Genomic DNA, 19471 nt, shown 5'->3' on the forward strand with positions numbered 1-19471 from the left:
GGCCAGGGATGAGGACAATTTGCTGGAAATGGAGGGGAGGGGAGAGAGGAGGATTGCTGGCTATGGATGGAGGAGGGAGGGCAGAGAGGGACAAGGATGGACATGGGGGCCCACGGAGAGGACAATTTGCTGGAAATGGAGGGGAGGGGAGAGAGGAGGATTGCTGGCTATGGATGGAGGAGGGAAGGGCAGAGGGGGACAAGGATGGACATGGGGGCCCAGGAGAGGGACAATTTGCTGGAAATGGAGGGGAGGGGAGAGAGGAGGATTGCTGGCTATGGATGGAGGAGGGAAGGGCAGAGAGGGACAAGGATGGACATGGGGGCCCAGGGAGAGGACAATTTGCTGGAAATGGAGGGGAGGGGAGAGAGGAGGATTGCTGGCTATGGATGGAGGAGGGAAGGGCAGAGAGGGACAAGGATGGACATGGGGGCCCACGGAGAGGACAATTTGCTGGAAATGGAGGGGAGGGGAGAGAGGAGGATTGCTGGCTATGGATGGAGGAGGGAAGGGCAGAGGGGGACAAGGATGGACATGGGGGCCCAGGGAGAGGACAATTTGCTGGAAATGGAGGGGAGGGGAGAGAGGAGGATTGCTGGCTATGGATGGAGGAGGGAAGGGCAGAGGGGGACAAGGATGGACATGGGGGCCCAGGGAGAGGACAATTTGCTGGAAATGGAGGGGAGGGGAGAGAGGAGGATTGCTGGCTATGGATGGAGGAGGGAAGGGCAGAGAGGGACAAGGATGGACATGGGGGCCTAAGGAGAGGACAAATTGCTGAAAATGGAGGGGAGGGGAGGAGGATTGCTGGCTATGGATGGAGGAGGGAAGGGCAGAGAGGGACAAGGATGGACATGGGGGCCCAGGGAGAGGACAATTTGCTGGAAATGGAGGGGAGGGGAGAGAGGAGGATTGCTGGCTATGGATGGAGGAGGGAAGGGCAGAGAGGGACAAGGATGGACATGGGGGCCCAAGGAGAGGACAAATTGCTGGAAATGGAGGGGAGGGGGAGGAGGATTGCTGGCTATGGATGGAGGAGGGAAGGGCAGAGAGGGACAAGGATGGACATGGGGGCCCAAGGAGAGGACAAATTGCTGGAAATGGAGGGGAGGGGAGAGAGGAGGATTGCTGGCTATGGATGGAGGAGGGAAGGGCAGAGGGGGACAAGGATGGACATGGGTGCCCAGGGAGAGGACAATTTGCTGGAAATGGAGGGGAGGGGGAGAGAGGAGGATTGCTGGCTATGGATGGAGGAGGGAAGGGCAGAGGGGGACAAGGATGGACATGGGGGCCCAGGGAGAGGACAATTTGCTGGAAATGGAGGGGAGGGGAGAGAGGAGGATTGCTGGCTATGGATGGAGGAGGGAAGGGCAGAGGGGGACAAGGATGGACATGGGGGCCCAGGGAGAGGACAATTTGCTGGAAATGGAGGGGAGGGGAGAGAGGAGGATTGCTGGCTATGGATGGAGGAGGGAAGGGCAGAGAGGGACAAGGATGGACATGGGGGCCCACGGAGAGGACAATTTGCTGGAAATGGAGGGGAGGGGAGAGAGGAGGATTGCTGGCTATGGATGGAGGAGGGAAGGGCAGAGGGGGACAAGGATGGACATGGGGGCCCAGGGAGAGGACAATTTGCTGGAAATGGAGGGGAGGGGAGAGAGGAGGATTGCTGGCTATGGATGGAGGAGGGAAGGGCAGAGAGGGACAAGGATGGACATGGGGGCCCACGGAGAGGACAATTTGCTGGAAATGGAGGGGAGGGGAGAGAGGAGGATTGCTGGCTATGGATGGAGGAGGGAAGGGCAGAGGGGACAAGGATGGACATGGGGGCCCAGGGAGAGGACAATTTGCTGGAAATGGAGGGGAGGGGAGAGAGGAGGATTGCTGGCTATGGATGGAGGAGGGAAGGGCAGAGGGGGACAAGGATGGACATGGGGGCCCAGGGAGAGGACAATTTGCTGGAAATGGAGGGGAGGGGAGAGAGGAGGATTGCTGGCTATGGATGGAGGAGGGAAGGGCAGAGAGGGACAAGGATGGACATGGTGGCCCAAGGAGAGGACAAATTGCTGAAAATGGAGGGGAGGGGAGGAGGATTGCTGGCTATGGATGGAGGAGGGAAGGGCAGAGAGGGACAAGGATGGACATGGGGGCCCAGGGAGAGGACAATTTGCTGGAAATGGAGGGGAGGGGAGAGAGGAGGATTGCTGGCTATGGATGGAGGAGGGAAGGGCAGAGGGGGACAAGGATGGACATGGGGGCCCAGGGAGAGGACAATTTGCTGGAAATGGAGGGGAGGGGAGAGAGGAGGATTGCTGGCTATGGATGGAGGAGGGAAGGGCAGAGGGGGACAAGGATGGACATGGGGGCCCAGGGAGAGGACAATTTGCTGGAAATGGAGGGGAGGGGAGAGAGGAGGATTGCTGGCTATGGATGGAGGAGGGAAGGGCAGAGGGGGACAAGGATGGACATGGGGGCCCAGGGAGAGGACAATTTGCTGGAAATGGAGGGGAGGGGAGAGAGGAGGATTGCTGGATATGGATGGAGGAGGGAAGGGCAGAGAGGGACAAGGATGGACATGGGGGCCCAAGGAGAGGACATATTGCTGAAAATGGAGGGGAGGGGAGGAGGATTGCTGGCTATGGATGGAGGAGGGAAGGGCAGAGAGGGACAAGGATGGACATGGGGGCCCAGGGAGAGGACAATTTGCTGGAAATGGAGGGGAGGGGAGAGAGGAGGATTGCTGGCTATGGATGGAGGAGGGAAGGGCAGAGAGGGACAAGGATGGACATGGGGGCCCAAGGAGAGGACAAATTGCTGGAAATGGAGGGGAGGGGGAGGAGGATTGCTGGCTATGGATGGAGGAGGGAAGGGCAGAGAGGGACAAGGATGGACATGGGGGCCCAAGGAGAGGACAAATTGCTGGAAATGGAGGGGAGGGGAGGAGGATTGCTGGCTATGGATGGAGGAGGGAAGGGCAGAGAGGGACAAGGATGGACATGGGGGCCCAGGGAGAGGACAATTTGCTGGAAATGGAGGGGAGGGGAGAGAGGAGGATTGCTGGCTATGGATGGAGGAGGGAAGGGCAGAGGGGGACAAGGATGGACATGGGGGCCCAGGGAGAGGACAATTTGCTGGAAATGGAGGGGAGAGGAGAGAGGAGGATTGCTGGCTATGGATGGAGGAGGGAAGGGCAGAGAGGGACAAGGATGGACATGGATGGAGGACAGGACCCAGGGAGAGAGAAGAAATTGCTGGAAATGGATCTAGAGCAAGAAATGAAGAAGAAAGGAGGAAAGTAAAGAAATAAATGGAAAGGAAGCCCTGGAAATGGAGTTAAGAGGACAGATAGCAGCAGACTCAGATACTGGGCCAGCATGATCGGAAAAAGAAAGTCACCAGACAACAAAGGTAGAAAAAAATCATTTTATTTTCATTTTAGCGTTTGGAATATGTCTACTTTGAGAATTTACATCTGCTATCTTATTTTGCAATGTATAGCAATTTGTTTCTAAGAATATTGCTGACAATTCCTGTCAGTGTAGCAAGTGGTGAGCGATCATTTTCACCGGGGGGGGGGGGGGGCGCCAACTGATAGTCTGCAGGGGGGCGCCAGAGACCCTAGGCACGGCCCTGTGCAGAAGAGAGTGGCTCTGCTGCTCACACATCAGCCCAGGTTTGTTTCTTGGCACCATTGCACTTGTAGTTCCTGTTTCTTTAGGGAGGGCAGGATCACCGGTCCTTAAAGTGAGTAAGGTTTGACTTGTCTCAGAAGGAAATGTTGGATAGAACAAGTGAAAAACACTTGGTAAAAGCTTCTACAAATTCCCTCATTTTCCTTCTCATCACACAGAGCTCCAGCTTCCCTCTTGCCCTCCTGCAACTTTTCCATCCCCTATTGCCGCCTGCCTCCAGTCTTGCCAGAGCTTCAGGGATTCTTTCACTCCTAATGACTGCAAATTAACACCAAGTATTGATGCTTAGCAGCTATGAACTAGTTTGCGCACAGATCTGGGATTCTCACCCAACTCTGGAGATAGACATAGAATGTGGGGGAAGGTGCATCTTCTTTCTACACAGAGCAAATTCATGTAAACTAAATCCACCTTGTTTATATATTGTGCACTGTTTAAGAAGAGCAATCACTATTACTGGTGAGTGACATAAAGCACTTTGATTTAGTAACCTATGGAACTTTGTAAGTCTAAGTGCTTTGAAAATGACCCCATTTTATCTGTCCCTATGGGATATATTCATTCCAGACGTGCATTTCTCGAATGTGTGTATTATAGACCAGAGCATCTCAGAGCAATATCCACTTGCACTACAGGCTGGATGCTAGAAATGTCTCTCATTGTTCTGGTCTGTACTGTCTCTCTTCTGGTTATACTAGAAAAATCTCACTCTCATTGTACTAGAAAAATCTCTCATTGTTCTGGTCTGCACTGTCTCATTTCTGGTTATACTAGAAAAGTCTCTCATTGTTCTGGTCTGCACTGTCTCTCTTCTGGTTATACTAGAAAAGTCTCTCATTGTTCTGGTCTGTACTGTCTCTCTTCTCATTGAACTAGGCTGCCTGGCGTTTGTACTCTACAGATGCAAGCCGGCCCTACTTGACAGCAACCTGGTATTACTATGATAGCATTCTTCCATCATTCAGGTAGGTTGTGTTCCATGAAAGAGATTGTGTGAGCCCAGGGATATAAAAGCAATGGGGATACAACGTTACTGGGGCACTGGGGAGACATTTCAGGTACAGCTTGATGTTTGGTGGGGAAGACTGTGATTGCCATGGCTGCACTGGTTCACCAGAAGAGCAAAATGTGTATCTAGAACTATGATGTGGCCACCTTGAAATCGGGTGACAAGTTGTAGACCTATAACCAGGCTGTCACATATGTATATACTGTATATATATACCAGGCTCTAGGAAGGGCTGCAGAAAATCCCAGCTGTTCTGAACGTGAACCCAGTAAAGGGGAGAAAATGCTGTACTGCCCTGCAAAAGCTTCCAGAAGGCTGGAGAAAAGCGGGAGTGGGTCGAGAGACCTGCTCTGCATTGAGGAACCAGGCTTTCCATTAGGCACAGGAAAGAGGAGGTGTGTAGCGTGTATTGATAATGCATATTTAATCTTTCCATGCAACTTAGAGAGTTTTGAGAGTAAGGGGCTGGTAGGGAAGGAAATCTTCACTATATGAGGCCCACTTCTACAGTGACCACCACAGAAGCTGTGCCACGTCGCCAGAAAAGGGGCAGGATGGTAAAAGTCACAGAGCCACGAGTTACCCAGACCAGGGAAGGGAATGTTTTCCATTGCCCCACATGCAGGCAGATATCATTTCTGTAACTTTTAGAACAGAACCTGCAAGCCAGAGCTTAAATCAGACAGAATCAAAACCACCCAGTATGCTGTTGGGTCAGAATTCAAGTCTGGCCCAAGCGTATGTGCAAATGCAGATAAAGGGCCTTTGGATCAGAGGCATTCAGGCAGTTTCTTCCGTAGTCTTGTGTGATGTGCTCCGTGTGGGGTACTCAGCCGGGTCTCAAAGGGCTCGATTTCTGACCCAAGTGGCTTTTGCCAACTTCTTAGTCCTTTCGCTCCACGGAAGATGGCAGGAGCCCAGCTTATTTGCTGGGAGATAGCTGGTTTTCTTTTGTCCTTCTCTGGATTATCATTTTCCCATTAGAGTGTCACTGCCCAAGAGACAGATCCAAAACGCCGACGGCCCTATTGCCATGTGCAAACCATTGTCACCAAGAACTGACTGGACAGAAGGAAACGTATAGCTGCCCGAGAACACTCCTTCCTAATGCAGGAACTGTATTACACAGCAGGCAGGCACCTTGCTCTTTAGCATACAACTGTCCTATTAACATAATCCTACCTCTTTAAAAATATGGGGGCTCATTTTAAAAAAAAATGTCCAAAAAAAACAAGGTGGTAGACGTTTTCTTTCAAAAATGTCCACGTTGCAATTTTCCACACTCTGATTCTAGAAGTTTTTTTCTCCATAGTTTGTCCAAATTTCAAGGGGGTGTGTTGGGGGTGGGGGTGGGGGGAGGGGTTGGGCAGGACATGGAATGTCCAAGTTGCAATTTTCAACACTCTTATTCTAGATCTTTTTCTCCACATTTTATCCAAATTTCAAGGGGGTGTGTTGGGGGTGGGGAGGGTTGTTTTGGGCAGGATATAGACATCACCAAAAGACAGGTGTTTTTTCTGCAATATTGAAGCAAAATGAAAACGTCCAGGGCCAAAATTAAGACGTTTTTGGCTAGACTTGTTTAAACCACAAATAAATGACCAAAAGTGTCCTAAATGACCAAATAACCACTGAAGGGATTAAGGCATAACCTCCCTTACTACCCCAGTGGTCAGTGACCCTCTCCCATCCCCCTAAGATGTGGCAGTGACCATAGGAGCCAACTTTTCAAAATTATTGGGGGTGTTAAGCCCAATGAAAATAACCCATCCCTGGACACATACAAGGAATTTTCTCAATATTGGGGGTGCTCAAGGACCCACAGAGTTGGCTCCAATGGCGGTGACAGTACATACCAGGCATTATGACAGCTTCAGATATGATGGCCATTCTTGTTAGAGCAGCAGGCAGGTCCCAGGAGTAACTTAGTGGTCAGTGGACTGTAGAGAAGGGACCCAGGGTCATAGCCCACTCTAATGGTACACTTGTGGTGGAAAGTGTGAGCCCTCCAAAAACCATTAAATACCCGCTTTACCTACATAGCGGTAACAACTGCAGCAGGTTTGAGGGCTATTGTAATGGTGTAACACAGTGAGGTACAGTCGGTTTTTCTCTATTCCTGGGGGGCTCACCATACAATAAGAGGGAGTTACTACTACTACTTAACATTTCTAGAGCGCTACTAGGGTTACGCAGCGCTGTACAAAATAAAACAAAGAAGGACGGTCCCTGCTCAAAAGAGCTTACAATCTAAAGGACGAAATGTCAAGTTGGGGCAGTCTAGATTTCCTGAATAGAGGTATGGTGGTTAGGTGCTGAAGGCGACATTGAAGAGGTGGGCTCTGAGCAAGAATTCGAAGATGGGCAGGGAGGGGGCCTGGTGTATGGGCTCAGGGAGTTTGTTCCAAGCATGGGGTGAGGCGAGGCAGAAAGGGCGGAGCCTGGAGTTATAGTGAGATATGTACCTTGGACCTTTTATGTCAACTCCACTGCAGTTGCCCCCTAGGCTGCTCTGCTGGGATGTCTGTGTGGCCCCGGGACATTCCAATGACTAGGTTTTGGGTGTTTTTTTCTCTAGGACATTTTTTTTTCCCAAAAGAAAAATGCACTCAGCACAAAAGATCTAGAAAAAGACAATTTTCAAACCAAAAAGATGGGCATTTTTCAGGTTTGAAAATGACTATGTTCGCCACTTGATTTTTGGACATTTTTAGTAAAACAACCAAAATGGGCTTTTGACATTTTATCAAAAATGCCCCTCATGGTTATTCATTGATATGCTGCAGCACCCTTAACATAATCCTCTTCCATTAGCATCTGTCTACCATTAGCATACCGCAGCCCTGTTAATCTAATCCTGCCTCATTGGAATACTCTACATACTTTTACATTCATCTCCATCAGCTTTCCATTCGACCCAGCTGGAGTCCGGGTGTCCCGACCTCTGCTTTTGGGAGCACTTCAATGTCGTATCCTCAGGAGCTCGACGCTGCTCTAACTCCATGGCCTCCGCTCTCAGCTCTTGGCATTTTCCACATACCACTAACGCATCACTGCTTTGTCTTCCATCCAGTTCTGGAGCTGGAATTTTTCACAATGTTTTGATAGTTAATACTGCTGGTGTTTGAAGTGCCAGATATATCTGGCTTCTGACAAAGGTGATCACTGCAGGCTCTTTTAATAAATGTGGTTCCTCTCTAACTTTTAAAAGAAAAGATTTTACAGGTGGTAGACTTGGATTTTTGGCACGCCAAGCAGTTTACCTGCAGGAAATGTTCTAGGTACAGTATTTCTGCTGTGCCTCCTTTTTTCTCACCCCTCCCCAGTCCATCTCAGTGTGGTCCCTCCAACTTTCCTCCCTTCGGTGAACACCTGCCTGTGGAAGATTATCCCCTGCTCTCTGGTCTCTGTATAAAGCCTTGCGATGCAAGTGGAGTTGTCCATGAAGAAGAACGGAGTCTCGGTGGTCCTGCTTTCTCGATGCCACCAGAGAGGGTGGTGAGATGATATCCCACATCTAGCCATGGCACCACTGCCAGTGGGAGGACTTCAACAAAGGATCCCCGGAGAAGGAAGGGGTGTAGCTCGGAAGATATGGGAGCAGCTACAAGGGGGCCACGTACTCCCTTGGATGGATTTTAAACCACTGATGCCAGAGAGAAACTTTTAGGCTTCTGTTTTTATCACACCCTCTCCCGGTGTGTTCTGCTGCCTTTGCTGCTGGCCTCAAATGGAGAAAGAGGGACTGTGGATCCCACTGCACACAGGCACAAAAGTTTTAAAAAACCAGGAGGTGGCCAAAAGAGAGAGTGGGGCTGAAGTTGTCACTGCGGTGGCCAGAGCTGAAAAGTGTGAGTGTGAAATGCTGGCCTTTAAGTGTGAGCAGCCATCTGTGCCCTCTACCCTTTCCCTTCCCTCCCCTGACCCCTCCAGGTCTCATTCTTTGCTTTTTTCCACTGCTCTTATACTGTTTAACTTTTAAAGAGACAGTATTTCTTACACATGCCCTGTGCACTGCCTTGCTTTGAAGTTCTTTTTCAGGGCTCCTGACAACTGAAATTAGCACAGCCTTTTGCAACTCCTTCCCCAGAATGGGCTCTGTGGTGACTAGGCATTTAGTGTGATTTCACTATACATTCATTTAGTTTGAAAGATCTGCATATGTATATTATGCCTAGGGTATTTTTTCTACTGAGCTATAAAACTAACAAATACCTGAAGATAACTTACAGCCCACCTTACTGAAAAGTGATTCATGGTAGGAAGCAATAAAGAGATTTCTAAACAGATACAACTCTATCAAAACAAATAATGTCTTCAAAAGTTAAATACAGATTGCATGACACCTCGTGCTCCTGAATGAGAGGCAGAGATAATAAGGTTTCAGTTTGGGCTCTGCCTACTTTGCTCTTTCAAGCTTTTGCGTACATTATTTCTTGTAATTGTCATGTTCATGTCTCTCTAGACCACAATTAGACAGGTAAAGTTTATTAACAAGGGACCACCCCTAAATCAGGAAGAACCCAAAGTGGTCACATTTCGCCAGAGCAGGCTGCATCAGGGGTCACAATCTGTTGGAAATTGTCTCAATTAAGTAAAATCTTGCAGTGCTTCTGTAAACTGATGCATCACACAGCCAAGCAATCAAAAAATGTATTTAGGGAAAGGTTCCTGCTGACCATGACTGTTTGATGCTTCAGGATGAAGAAAACGCTAAAGTCACGCCTGTTACCTTTGTACAAACCTCATTCAGCACGGAATACTGTCTTTTTAAACTGGTTTTTCTCATATAATTTTGTTCTTCTTTCAGTCATTTAGTTCAAGGTTTAATTTCTTATATGTATTTGACCCCCTCCAGAGAGCTACTCCCTTTGTTTGAGTCCTTACACCGTAGCCGCAATGGAGGGGTTAGGAACTCGGAGGTGACCAAGCTTCCCTCTTTCACCTCCATCCAGAGACACAGCGAAGCCCCGCTCTGTGCAGGGGAAAGGTAGGGGTCGCCATTGTGCCTGTGTGTGTCTTCCTTGCCTTGGCACTGCTGTACCCCACCTCTTTTAACTCCTTATATCTGTGCCACTAAAGTCATCTGTTCAACCGTCTTCCATGTGTCGGGCTGAAGGTGTTGTCTGCCCCTCTTTTGGTCTTGGCAGTCTATGGTCATCCTTTCTCCTGTCAACTCTTCTCTCCGTGTGTCACAAGTCGTGCAGTCTGTCTGTCTTCAGGTCTTCTGTCCACATGTCTGAGGCTGTAGGACACTGTCTAGCACTATGTTATGGTTGTTATATTTCACCCCTAATACTTTTGGCTCAAGGCCTGTATCTGGCTGGATCTTTTGAACCCTTGTATGGTAACTGGGACCTGAAGCCTACACGTTACTCACTTGGATTTTCTTGGTGTGTTATAAAATATTGCGCAATTGCTGTGTTAGATATGCCCAAATAAGGATCAGCAAACAAACCATTGGTGAGACCACTATGTCAGACTAACAAAATGTTTGTGACAATTTGAAGAGCTCTGAGCCCCTTTGTTAGTCCGTGCAAAATGTTGATGAAGGGATAGCTCTGGAAAGCCATTGACGTTAAAGACACTGGTTAATAAAATCTGCACTAGCAACATGTCACTTTTGACCACTGCTGGTGAGACAACGTAGCAGTTCCCTCTGCAAGCTGCCTGCCATGATTTGACTGGGAGACCCTCTGCTCTGCAACAGGCTGGACTGGACGCCAGCAGGGAGAGATTCTTGGGTTTTATCGATGCATGGAATAAGGCAGAAATGGCCTGCTGCTTCTTGAAGCTGTAGAGATAGAGGAAGTGGCCCTGGAGACTCTGGCTATGGTTTTCTAGGGCTGGGATGAACTTGATCTGTCCTTGCCAGGAATGAGTCTCCCCTGGATTCTGGACACAGTTGCTGGAGTGATCGGTGTAATTAGGGTAGTGGCTCATGCCTAGGCCTGTGCGTGAACTCCTATCCTAGTATACCAAATGTTGCTATTAAACTTCAGAAAAGTACCAGAAAGCTTTGTGAACTGGTTGCCCAATAATTGATGACATTCAGCACGCTAAGAGGTGTTAGAGAAACAGCAGACTATTAATAGTAAAGTGTTGCAACAGATATAGCAAAACATGTTATAAGAAAGAATGAAATGAAGAAGACCCAATATTTAGCAGGCTGCAGTCAGTGATTTTTGACTCAGGTATTCAATGTGGGCCTAATCTGAGTGGAGATGGTGGAGGAACATGAAACGCTACGGACAGTGACAAGTAGCGAAGTAGTGTAGCCGACAGGACGCATCCAAGAAGACACGAGGGAGACAAAATTACTCAACAACAGTTTATTCATGGAAGGACTCTAGCTGGATATCAGAACTGAATATCTGAATCTTGCCCGGCCGCTGGAAGTTACGGTATCCTGGTCCAGTCGATGTTCAGTGCTGGTATCCGGATTACTATGTGGGCGAGTTAAAACTGCCATTTACTTCCCTAGACTGTTATCTGCACATAAGCACTATCCAGAGTGCTTTTGAGTCCGTCCGGACTCCACCCTGCCAGGCCACCCTGACACTAACCAGAGATTGCCACGACAGACAGAACAGGTATCCGGGGCACTCTTCGGTTAAGTGCTGCTGAATGTCTACTCAGCGCAATTTAACCAGGCAGGAGCCAATCATTTTCAGTATTAACCTCAGATGTGTTATGGCTGAACCAAGTTACAGAGAGGGATCTAACACAATTATGAAGCTGAAGCATTGTAGGACAAACACGTGATATGTTAAAGCATGTTATAACAGAGAGCTAATGGTGAGGGTGGGGATCGGACATCTGGTCTGCGATGCTGGGCCTAAACAATTCCTTTCCATGCAATCACATCTGTACATTCCCTAACATTCCAAGTACTTTTATCCTGCCATAAAGGTCTTCTCACTGGAGAGGAAAGCTCCATTTCAGATCATAAGCTTTGACAGTGAGGTCTGAAAATGACTCAAAGTGCCATAAGGTCAGGAAAGAGTGGCCTGTCCACAGTGCCATTGTACAGCAGCAGAGAGCTAGAACAGCAGCCAGGCAGCTAAAGATCATTTATCAATAATTTCTGTGCAGTGGTGTGTGGCTTGGGGGGTGTTTTTGCACCCACATAGCTGAAGTTTTGTCCCCCGTCTTATTCATGAAGCATGGTACATAGTGTAATCACATAGGGAGAGATGACACCCCTTCACTTTTCAACCCCAGATTCTCATTCATTGCTGTCACCTCATTTCTCTCCCTCTTCTCTCCTCCCTCCCTCTCTTCCTGCATTACTATCCATTCTCACCAGTTGGAAGGAGGACGATGTATCCCCCAAGTGCTTCCAGCTCAGGTAAAGTTCCCTTCATCCCTCCTTACTCTTGCTAATGTTCTGCAAACTGCAGGAGCCCGGGCATTGTCCACCGTGGGTGTGTGTGGACAGAGGCTACTGACTGGGTCTGCTCAGGAACCTTAGTGTGGATGTCACAAGAAAGAATTTTGTAGTCCAGAAGCAGACTCAGCAGGATCTAGTATGGGAGTTTTAGGGCAAGTGAAAAGAGTGAGTGAATCCATTTGAGATTGCTGCACCTGCTGCCCAGATGATGCAGTGAGGGGAGAAAACTTGTAGCGAGGTGTGTGTCCCTAAGCGGGAGAGTCCCCGTAAATGGAACTGACGTTTAGTGATAAAAGCAGACTTCCTCCCCTGTGTGCAAAAGCTCATCCCTCATTAAATTGTTAAGTCTAAGGTAGCGTCAGGAGCTGTCATTTTCTCTACCATGAAAGCAGTCACCACCTTTCTCATCCTCATTCCCTTTACTCAATGCCATGACCCGTGTGTACCATCCAGGCAGTAACCTCATAGATTCAAAAGCTTTAGAACTAGCTCTTATGTCTCTTGATTTTATCTTAAATTTGTTTCTGGATGGTGGGGTAGAAAGAACTGTCACTTCTTTCTGCTCCCTTAAATTTAGGCTACACCACAATGAGTTTTTACTGCCACAATTGACCAATGGCTGAGTCTTTCTTCTGCCAAGGGTTACGCACAGCACCACCACAGCATCCCACCCTAAGCTGGGATTTGAAGCCAGCTCCTCTGTAACACTGCTACTAACCCATCAGATCATCCCTACCTAAAATTTTATTTACTGGATTAAAAACCTTCTGTGTTCTTATTCCTGTCCCACAAGAGAGACAATTATTTTGAAAAAAAAAAAAAGGACTGCTGGGATGGGGCATTAGCCACTGTGCTGTGCTGCCCGACCACTGGCAAAAATATGAATCAGCACCGTGGCACCTCAACAATCGAAAAGATGACAAAGAATTTCAACAAAAGTGTAAGGGAAAAGGGAAAGGGCTCTAGTACAGCACTGTGCTGGTAAAGGGCGTAACAGAGACCAAAGTGCAGGTTTTCAGCCCTGAGAGAAGCTCTGTTCAGATCAAAAATGTACGAGGACATTCAAGTGCCCAGTTTCTTTTGTATTTAAATCACTAACCAGATCCTCTCTAGGCCAAGATGTTTCTGACATCTTTGGATTTTTTTTTCCCAATGAATGATGAATTGGGCCAGGGCAGGATGAAATCATAAGCAAACAGGGCAGTTGCCTAGGGCATAACAGTTTAGGAAGGATTATCTCAGAGTTATTGATTTAATGGCTTCCAAAGCAGATTTTTCCTGTAGAAAAGAGGGTGGGGGATTGAGTTGGGAATCATAGCTCTGTCCCCTGTGCATTGCCCTCCAGTCAGCAGGTGCAGTTGGCGAGCTGCACTTTGTATCTGCTGCTTTTCTCCTCTGTGTCCCCATATTACACGGAGAAACCCACCAGAAGCCTGATCCTATCTTGTGGGCAGTAACCAGCTAGCAACCTCAGTTCTTTCAACTGGGTTCATACTTTGCACACAGATTTCCAGGAAGGCTGAGCAGAGCACTATTAGTTTAAAGTCAACTGTTGGCTGGTTGTCTTCTGGGGAGGCCAATGGCTGCACAGCCAGCCCTTCTAGTAGGTGGACTAGTACGCAGGAGGCTGCTGCAGAAGGCGCATCAGGAAAGCATCCTCCCATCTTCCTTTGCCTGCCGTGGTCCCATAGCCAACACCCTTCCTCTGTTCCGCTCCATCTTCCTGGGCTCCTCTAAAGGTTTTCAGGCTCACACAGGGACCCTCTTGCACAAGCACTGCTGTGTCCTCCTCTCCCCCCAGAAAACACATAGAAGAGAGGGGCAGGACCTGGCACCAAATGAGCACAGGCCTCTACTGTAAAGCCCTACTCTGGCAGTGAGGAAGAAGATGTTGGCCATGGGAAAGGGAAATGAAAGGCTGGGCCTGGTGGAGGGAAAGGGGAGATCCTGGATCTGGAAGGTCACATTGAGGTGAGAAGTAGAAAAGAGGGAGGGGGTCGTTGGTTACCTGGGCTGGGTAAGAAGGGGAGATTTTGGCCAGGTCCCTAGTGGAAAAGGGAGATGGTGGGAGGAGGTTTGGCCTGGAGTGGGGGATGGGGACTGAGAGGGGAAACAGGGGTCCTTGGCCAGCTGGGCAGTGTAGGAAGAGGGAGATTCTGGTCACTGTGATAGAGGAAAGGGGGGCTGAGATGGGAAAGGGAGTCATTGGCCACTTGTGCTGGGGAGGGGGAGTTGCATGAGCCACTCCTAGGCTGCATGGCTAGAAGGTCCGCGAGATAGGGTATAAGAGACCCTTGGATCGGCCCTGCATGGCCTGCTCAGTCGCCACTAGACTCCTGCTGCACTGCTGCCGCCTCTGCAAGTGCAACACAGCACAGCAGCACCACCTTACTGCACACACGTAGGTCGGAAACGACTGCGTCTGCGCGCACCACTCAGCTCTCAGCCAACCAGGGAGAAGCTTGAATGGGCGCGCATGCGCACTCTCCTGTGCCCAGAGTGGTGGGGGGAATGACGTCAAATGGGAGGGCGGGGCCTACCTACTCTTCTTCTACGGATTGGTAGGGAAGCTGCCCTGCACTGGGTGACGTAAAACAGCAGGTGGACTTTCTCGCGGAGGAGGTTTGGCCGCATGCGCACACGTTGCTGACCTTGCGTACCACACAGCAGCCGGAAGCGGAAGTTAGTGTACCGCGCAGCCGTACTGGCGCACACTTAGTTTGTTCAGCTCATGAAGGGTGAGCTTGCTAGCTGCATGGCAAGGGGGGCTAGAACCGGTGTGTGTGTGTTGAGGGGAGAAACGTGCATGGGCAGGATTCATGCTAGAACGTGACCTTTTTGCTTAGAGCCCCTGGTCTCTTGCATGGAAGAGCCCAGTGCACTAGGGAGCAATAAATAAATGAGTCTCCTAAAGCCAGAGCCATATCAATCAGCTCTTTTTAATTGAAAAGACGGCTGAGGTTGGTTGGTGTGTTTAAGGGGGGGGGAGGGGGGGCTTGAGCTGTTCTTTATTACTTTCAGCTTAGTTGAAATGAATCACTTGGGCTGTGACCCCATGATGAGCCTTCATCCACCTGGTCTTCCCCCAAGGGCAAAGGGTGCTGCCTCCTTAGTGACAGTGACCCTGACCCTGCACTAGTCATCCTGGGGGGAGAATGAAACCCTGCTACTGACCCACCAAAATGGCCTCCCCTAAACCATTATCTCAGCTTATTCACTGGACTAGACAACAGCCTCTGAGCTTTTATCCCGACCCATAACAGGCAATTAATTTCATAGGTCACTGGCATGTGGCAGAGACAGTGCTCAAAGCTCATTGGTCTGTTGGATTTGCTAAACCAGTGCCACACCTTAAGATTGTAAACTGTGTGAAAGAAAAGCAGCAAATAAAGAAACTTGCTCTAGAAAAGCACCAGGTAAAGGGTTGTAACAGAGACCAGTCTTCATATTTTAATTTCCGAAAGCAGTTCTAATCTGAATCAAAATATTAGTAGCTTTCAGTGCATAAATCAGTCGGTTGTGGAGTGGTCAGTTCCATTTGTGATTTGAATAATTAACTAGATTCTCTTTGGGGAAAGGGGGGTGTGTCTGCTTTGTGACTGGCAGTGCTCAGTAGTTCTGTCCAAGTGAAAGAGATGGGGTGGAGGTTAGTATTTACAAATAGGCTGGATTTCCTGGGGACTCCATAAAGCAGGGACTTTGCACTCCAATCTTCTAAGCCCATTGTATGCCATGGACTGGAGACCAGTCATTATACACTATGTCTCCAGTTGCAGGTGGACAACATGGCAGCATCCTAACTGTTCAATGACAGCAAAGTCTGAAAATCTGTTGTGTTACAACCCTGCTTCTGTATAGTGAAATAAGTTCCTAATGATCATTAAAAGGCCTGTTTTATCTCTTGGTTGCATGATATTTTATTTATTTGGATTTCGCTCACACCTTTTTCAGTAGTAGCTCAAGCAGCAGTACCAGAGAAGACTGTTGGAGTTTCTGCAGAGTGCTTATTTCCCACTAACCCTCTCTTTCTGTCTTACCCTTGGCTTCTAGCCAGATTTTTAGTAGTAAACGGAATTTCTTTCGGATTCACGCCAGCTGGAGACCGAGGTATTACTGAACTGCTGGTGACATTTGTACAGCATGCCCCGGACTCTGCATGCCTGATGGTGTGGCTGGAGATTGGCTTGCTCTCCTATAGAAGGAATCAATTCTCAGACCAGCATTGGTAGGGTTGTTGGTGTCAAACAGACATCCTCACTCCTGTCCCATGTACAGTTCTGAAAATAGACTCCCAAGACATACAGTTTACCAGAACTGCAGTCTTATAAACAAGTACCAGTGATGTCCAGCTAAGCAGGCTCCTGCTAGCTAGATACTCCAATACCTTCTTTTTGCACTGTTGATCACCATGAAAGCATCTGACAGTCTTATTTTCATAAGAGAATCTTGTGCATGTTAATAGCATAGTAATTCAAAAATTTGATTGGGGAATGGCAGATACTTTCAAATGAAATGCAATTGGATTGGAAAAATCACAACTGCTTCTGCGCCTCCATGATGGATTCTATTAGTGGAGTTTTCAGAGCTGCTCCTTAAGCTTTTAAGAGAGGTTTTATGTCTGATCTGCTCTTTGTAAGACGATACATGAAACTACTCCTATGAGCTTAAGCGGGGCATGCTCTCGAGCACACCATTAATAAGCATATATCATAAAGCACCTACTGATGGCAGTGAGCTGAACCCTTGAGTAGGACATCAAGAGAACTGTTTCATCTTTACCAGGAGGAGGAGGGACTTCGGTTATCTGCAGCAACTCCTAAAGCAGTCCTCGGGGTGCTTTATAATATATTAGTGAATGCACTGATGCTTGCCTATTTTTCTCTTAAAGAGACTGACTTTTTTTTTGTCTGAGAAGTCAGAACTGCGCCTGCTTTCTTCCCGACTCCCAGTGGGTCACTCTAAAATGAAAACATTTCCCTGATGGTGCCCTTATTAATCTTGTATCAGAAATGCATGAAAAGAGGTGGTTATGAGAATGAGGGCCCCCCAGTTACTATTAGTTGTCCTGCACTCTGGCTCCTAGAGGTGTTCTCTGAAGTGTGAACTTCATTACTATGCACAACCAAAACCTAATATCAATTTATGCATTTGTGAAGCAAAAGCTCTTGGCTTCTCTGTATTCATTCAGCAGTTCCTGTGGAGCCAACCCAGCTGACAGTTGATCACTTCCCATTATTAACTTGTGTGTGTGGTAAAGTGCTCAGTGTGGATCCTGAAGAGTAATCTGTTCCCTCTGCCTTATTGCTCTGGTCAGTGACTTGCTATGATAGAAGAGCCAGATCAGTCAATTTCCCCAGTGTCTGACATTCAACCCACCATAGTAGTTTAAAAACATTCTGGTGATTAGCCAGGAGCCTTGGGCCACTGTTTCTTCTTAATTTGGAAGTCATGAATTCTTAGTTCAACACTTTTCTGTAGAACACATTACAGATTGCCAGACCTCTTGATGTCTGTTGGACGGTAGTGACTACACCTGTCTCTGTTGGCTTTAAACCCTTCAAAAATATCCACTTGCAGTTACTGGAAGAGACAGTTTTATCGTTATCGTAGAAGTCCAATAACTGGTCCATCTTGCAACCACATTACGATCAGAGATATCATTCTCCGCTTGCTAGAATGAGTTATGGCAGCGGGAAGCCGTAGGCTGAGAATCAGGTGGTGTGGTAAACTAGCTTGTTCCTTGTGGATCTGACACATTCTCTCCTTAAATAATGAAGTGCTTTGGAGAGACTGCGATATTTGATTTATTAATTGCATTAATGGTCCTGGCCCTCCTCTACAGAGGAACAGCACATGTTCAAATATATATCAGCAGGTCTAGAAATTGGTCAGGTTGATTATAAAACCAGAAACATGAATCTCATGAGCAAGTCTCTCAGATTCCTCAAGACATTAGTGAGATGTAAGGCTCCCATTCTATCTTGCAGCTGTCCTTGAAACTAGCAGATTAACCTTTCTATGCCAAAGTGGCATGGAATGCGTTATTTATTTATTTGTTACATTTGTATCCCACATTTTCCCACCAATTTGCAGGCTCAATGTGGCTTACATAGTACCGTAAAGGCATTCGCCAAGTCCGGTAGAGAAACAATTACATGGTGATGTGGTCGATTAAGGTTCAGGCACAATGGGGATCGAGGAGAGGTTATATAGAGGCATATTTTCAAAGCACTTTGGGAGGCTAAGTTCCATAGGTTTCTATGGAACTTTGGGAGGCTAAGTGCTTTGAAAATGAGCTTGATTGTGTCCATTACGAGCTTTGGTTTTGCTGTGTTGCAGAGTGTAGGCATTTATGTTGGGTCGGTAGGGTATGCCTTTTTGAACAGGCTGGTTTTTAGTGATTTCCTGAAGTTTAGATGGTCGTAGGTTGTTTTCACAGCTTTTGGCAGTGAGTTCCATAGTTGTGTGCTTGTGTAGGAGACGCTGGACGCGTAGGTTGCTTTGTATTTGAGTCCTTTGCAGTTTGGGTAGTGGAGGTTTAGGTATGTTCGTGATGATCTGGCTGTGTTTCTGGTTGGTAGATCTATGAGGTCTGTCATGTAGCCTGGGACTTCGCCGTAGATAATTTTGTGGACCAGGGTGCAGATTTTGAAGGTAATACGTTCTTTGATTGGGAGCCAATGCAGTTTTCTCGGAGGGGTTTGGCACTTTCGAATCGTGTTTTACAAAATATCAGTGCCCTATTCTGTTTACCCTCCGTCTCGTCCTTGTACACACTCTTGAATCTGCTTTAGCTCAGTTTAGGGGTGCTGTGTGATTGAAAGTTACTGACCAGTAAAATGGGTTCTGACAAAAAAAGTGGTTTCTCTAAATACAATGGAACACCATTTCATTAATGTTGTATGGACCTTCTGTATAACTGTAAAGCAGATGTGTTGGGCTTATTTGGGGGAAATTCCATGAGCTTCTTGGAGTGATCCTTATGAATGGCTCCCTCAGTTCGTGCTGGAGGGAAGAGTGGCAAGGAATGTTCTCTCCATGCAGTAGAGACATTGATTCCAGAGCCAGACACATGAACTACTTGCAGACTGCATCTGTCCCACTGGAACTGCTTGAATAGTGGGAGGCCAGGCATGGTGGGAACGTGGTAGACGGTGGTTTAGCAGATCATTTTAACTTGTTCTATAAGAAGGCAGAACCCATGAGGTAGTTCATTGGAGGTGGTTTGACCCCTGGTTGGTCCTAAGTACGCATATTATGACACATCAATTGTTTGACATGAGTTTTCTGGTACACACCTCATCTAAGCCTCTTGATGTTTGAACACTAGATTACATTATCCTAAGTTTTCTCCAGAACTAAGCAGTGGCATTTACA

The 19471-nt window shown here is 47.8% G+C and overlaps 1 protein-coding gene across 1 annotated transcript in view; it reads left to right on the forward strand.

The window, feature by feature from the left end:
* The window catches only part of LOC115481028 (potassium voltage-gated channel subfamily KQT member 4-like), a 38510-nt gene that overhangs the window by 799 nt on the left and 18240 nt on the right, over positions 1-19471 (forward strand). The window contains exon 2 of the mRNA XM_030220013.1: positions 4569-4657. Coding sequence (XP_030075873.1) covers positions 4569-4657 — 89 coding nt within the window. The remainder of the gene's footprint in view (positions 1-4568; positions 4658-19471) is intronic.

The sequence above is a fragment of the Microcaecilia unicolor genome, chromosome 11 (assembly GCF_901765095.1).
Source record: "Microcaecilia unicolor chromosome 11, aMicUni1.1, whole genome shotgun sequence".
Taxonomy (NCBI): Eukaryota; Metazoa; Chordata; class Amphibia; order Gymnophiona; family Siphonopidae; genus Microcaecilia; species Microcaecilia unicolor.